The 2500-nt window shown below is 44.2% G+C and overlaps 1 protein-coding gene across 1 annotated transcript in view; it reads right to left on the bottom strand.

The window, feature by feature from the left end:
* The window catches only part of LOC137967929 (collagen alpha-1(II) chain-like), a 141726-nt gene that overhangs the window by 77936 nt on the left and 61290 nt on the right, over window positions 1-2500 (bottom strand). The window contains exons 17-19 of the mRNA XM_068814531.1: window positions 2454-2500; window positions 2048-2101; window positions 1831-1875 (exon numbers count right to left, since the gene is read on the bottom strand). The exon at window positions 2454-2500 is cut by the window's right edge and continues 151 nt beyond it. Coding sequence (XP_068670632.1) covers window positions 1831-1875; window positions 2048-2101; window positions 2454-2500 — 146 coding nt within the window. The remainder of the gene's footprint in view (window positions 1-1830; window positions 1876-2047; window positions 2102-2453) is intronic.

The following is a 2500-nucleotide window of genomic DNA, read 5'->3' as shown; positions in this document are numbered from 1 at the left end:
ACGTAGCCAAACGAGCACAACGTCATACAAAATCCAAAATGTTTTACGAAAAATTTGACCGTTTTCAAATTTGATCCAACATCATCCAACCCGTTGCAACATATCGCAACCGGGTGGCCAAAGTATGCAACAAAGTTGCGTTAAAATGTTGCAACATTTGGCCAGGCCTTAAGGCCGGGACACTCTAGGCGATAAGTTGCTGCGGCCCGTCGGGGGGACAAGTCGCCGCAACAATTCGCCTTGTGTGATACGGTTAATTTTATGAAAATCATTGTCGTTGCGGCAGAATTTTGTCGCCGCGATCAGTCGCACGAATTCAAACCAGCTTGAATTCTTGCGACTTATCGCAGCGACAAAATTAGCGAAAGCAGCGTTGTCGCACCGAGTGTACACTTGCGGCAACAAGTCGCTGCGACAAAATATAAATGAACCAATGAGAGAGCGTTATATGGTCAGCCATATTAAATTAGAAAACTAGTTCACATTCCCTTACATACGAGATCACTGCTTGTGCACCCTGGCGTCGTGTCGCAGCGACTAGTTTTGCAAGTAGTAAACACGGAGCAACTTGTCGCAGAGACCTTTCGTCTAGTGTGTCCCGCTCTTTAAGATCTACGACGCGACGGTAACGAAAAGGTCATTTAAAATTGCAAGTTCAGGTTTATTGATCGTTTTCAACATTATGTCGGTTTGTCTAACTTCAAAAAAGTAGCGCAACTTTCCACGAACTGAATTAAGAGGTGCGGTGTTGAAGCTACGACAGAAAATTCAAATTCGCTGCCTTGTGTTCACGTTCTTCGTAAAACTTAAGAATTGGTCATTTCACGTCGCAGAGTTGCCGAAAACATGAAAGAAATGTACAAAAATGAAAAATGCACGTGCAGAGCGTGCAAAGCTATTGTTTTCGCTCATTAAATATGCAAAGTTTGTGACGTTTTCGTTGCCGTGGCGTCGTAGATCTTTAGCCGCGGCTACACGAGCGACTTTTTGCTCGCGCCGGTGATGCGATTTTTTTCAAATTTTGTCGCGTCGCCTGCGCGCGAGGGTGGCTACACTTGTGACAAATTTTGGCGACAAATTGAAGGCCGCGAGAATCGCATACTTCAAGAGACCTGGCCACTATAAACAGATATACCTCCTTTAATTTCATTGACTAAACACTCTTTAGTCGCGTCGCAAGCGCGGGGAAAAAGTAGGGAGCTTAAGCAACGACAACGGCGACGGCAACGAGAACGTCACAAATTTGCATATTTAATAGGCAAAAACAATAGCTTTGCACGCCCTGCACGTGTGTTTTTCACTTTTGTCCATTTCATTGCCGTCGTCAGCAAAACTACAACGTGAAATAGCCAAATTTTAGGTTTTATGGAAAACGTCAGCACTTGAAGATAACTTTTCATTTTCTGCCCTAAATTGAGCGCCGTTCCTACCAGCGTCATTTTTGAGGAACTACCACACCCCCGTCATATTAAAAAAGTTGAAATATTAACGAAGTGATTACAATAACGCGAATTTATATTTTGAGATGACGTTCTCGTTGCCGTCGCCGTTGTCGTTGCTTAAGCTCCCTAGTTGCAGGGTGGCTACACGGGCAACTATCTCAGCGATGTTGTCGCGAAAGTTTCAGCTCTGGCGACTTTTTTGTTGCGATTTTTTCACCTGTCGCGTCGCGTCGCCAGTTCAAGGGTGGCTACACGTGTGATTTTCATCGCGCCCTGGCAACGCGACAAAATTTGAAAAAATCGCATCACCAGCGCGAGCAAAAAATCGCTCGTGTATCCGCGGCTTTAACTCCCTAACGTATACATGACCGTGTGTATCCTCACAAACCTGTTCACCACGTCTCCCTGGATCGCCTGAGGCACCTGGGCGTCCCTATAGTAAAATTTTGAAATAAATGTTAGTTGACTTGTCAAGAATAATATTAATGGGTGAGTGATTAACCCATTCACTGGTGGGGTTCCCCATTGACGAGGAAAAAAGGTCTGGCGTTAGACAGCCTTCCCCCTCCCCCCCCTCCCCCCCCAAAAAAACATTTGCTACTTACATCTGCTCCAGGACTTCCTGTTCGGCCAAGTGGGCCCATTGGCCCTGTCCCTCCCTGAAATGAAAGATATACATGGGAATGTAAAACATAACTGCACATGGTTTGACTTTCAAGTTTTCAGTGTTAAAGTGCCCATAACGTGAAAATTTTTATTTTCCTATTTGAAAGTCCATATTAGAAAATGAACTTTAGCAAAAAATATTACTAATTTTTCGATTCGATTGAGAGGTGAATCTCCTACGATTTTTTAAAAGCGCTCAAATTGCCCGCCATTTTGGCACAACTCTCGCTGAAGTCTTCTCTCAACTTATGAAGTAGATTCAGGAACACGTGATTAGAGGACATAAAGGATTTGAGTAGGGTATCAGACAAGTTGTTGCTTTAACAGAAATAATGTGGCTATTACCATATCTCCTTTGTTTCCAGCAGCTCCAGCAGGGCCATTGGCACCAG

This window comes from Montipora foliosa, chromosome 8, assembly GCF_036669935.1.
Source record: "Montipora foliosa isolate CH-2021 chromosome 8, ASM3666993v2, whole genome shotgun sequence".
Lineage (NCBI taxonomy): Eukaryota > Metazoa > Cnidaria > Anthozoa > Scleractinia > Acroporidae > Montipora > Montipora foliosa.
The sequence above is the reverse complement of the archived record's forward strand: the minus strand, read 5'-3'. Positions and strand labels throughout refer to the sequence as shown.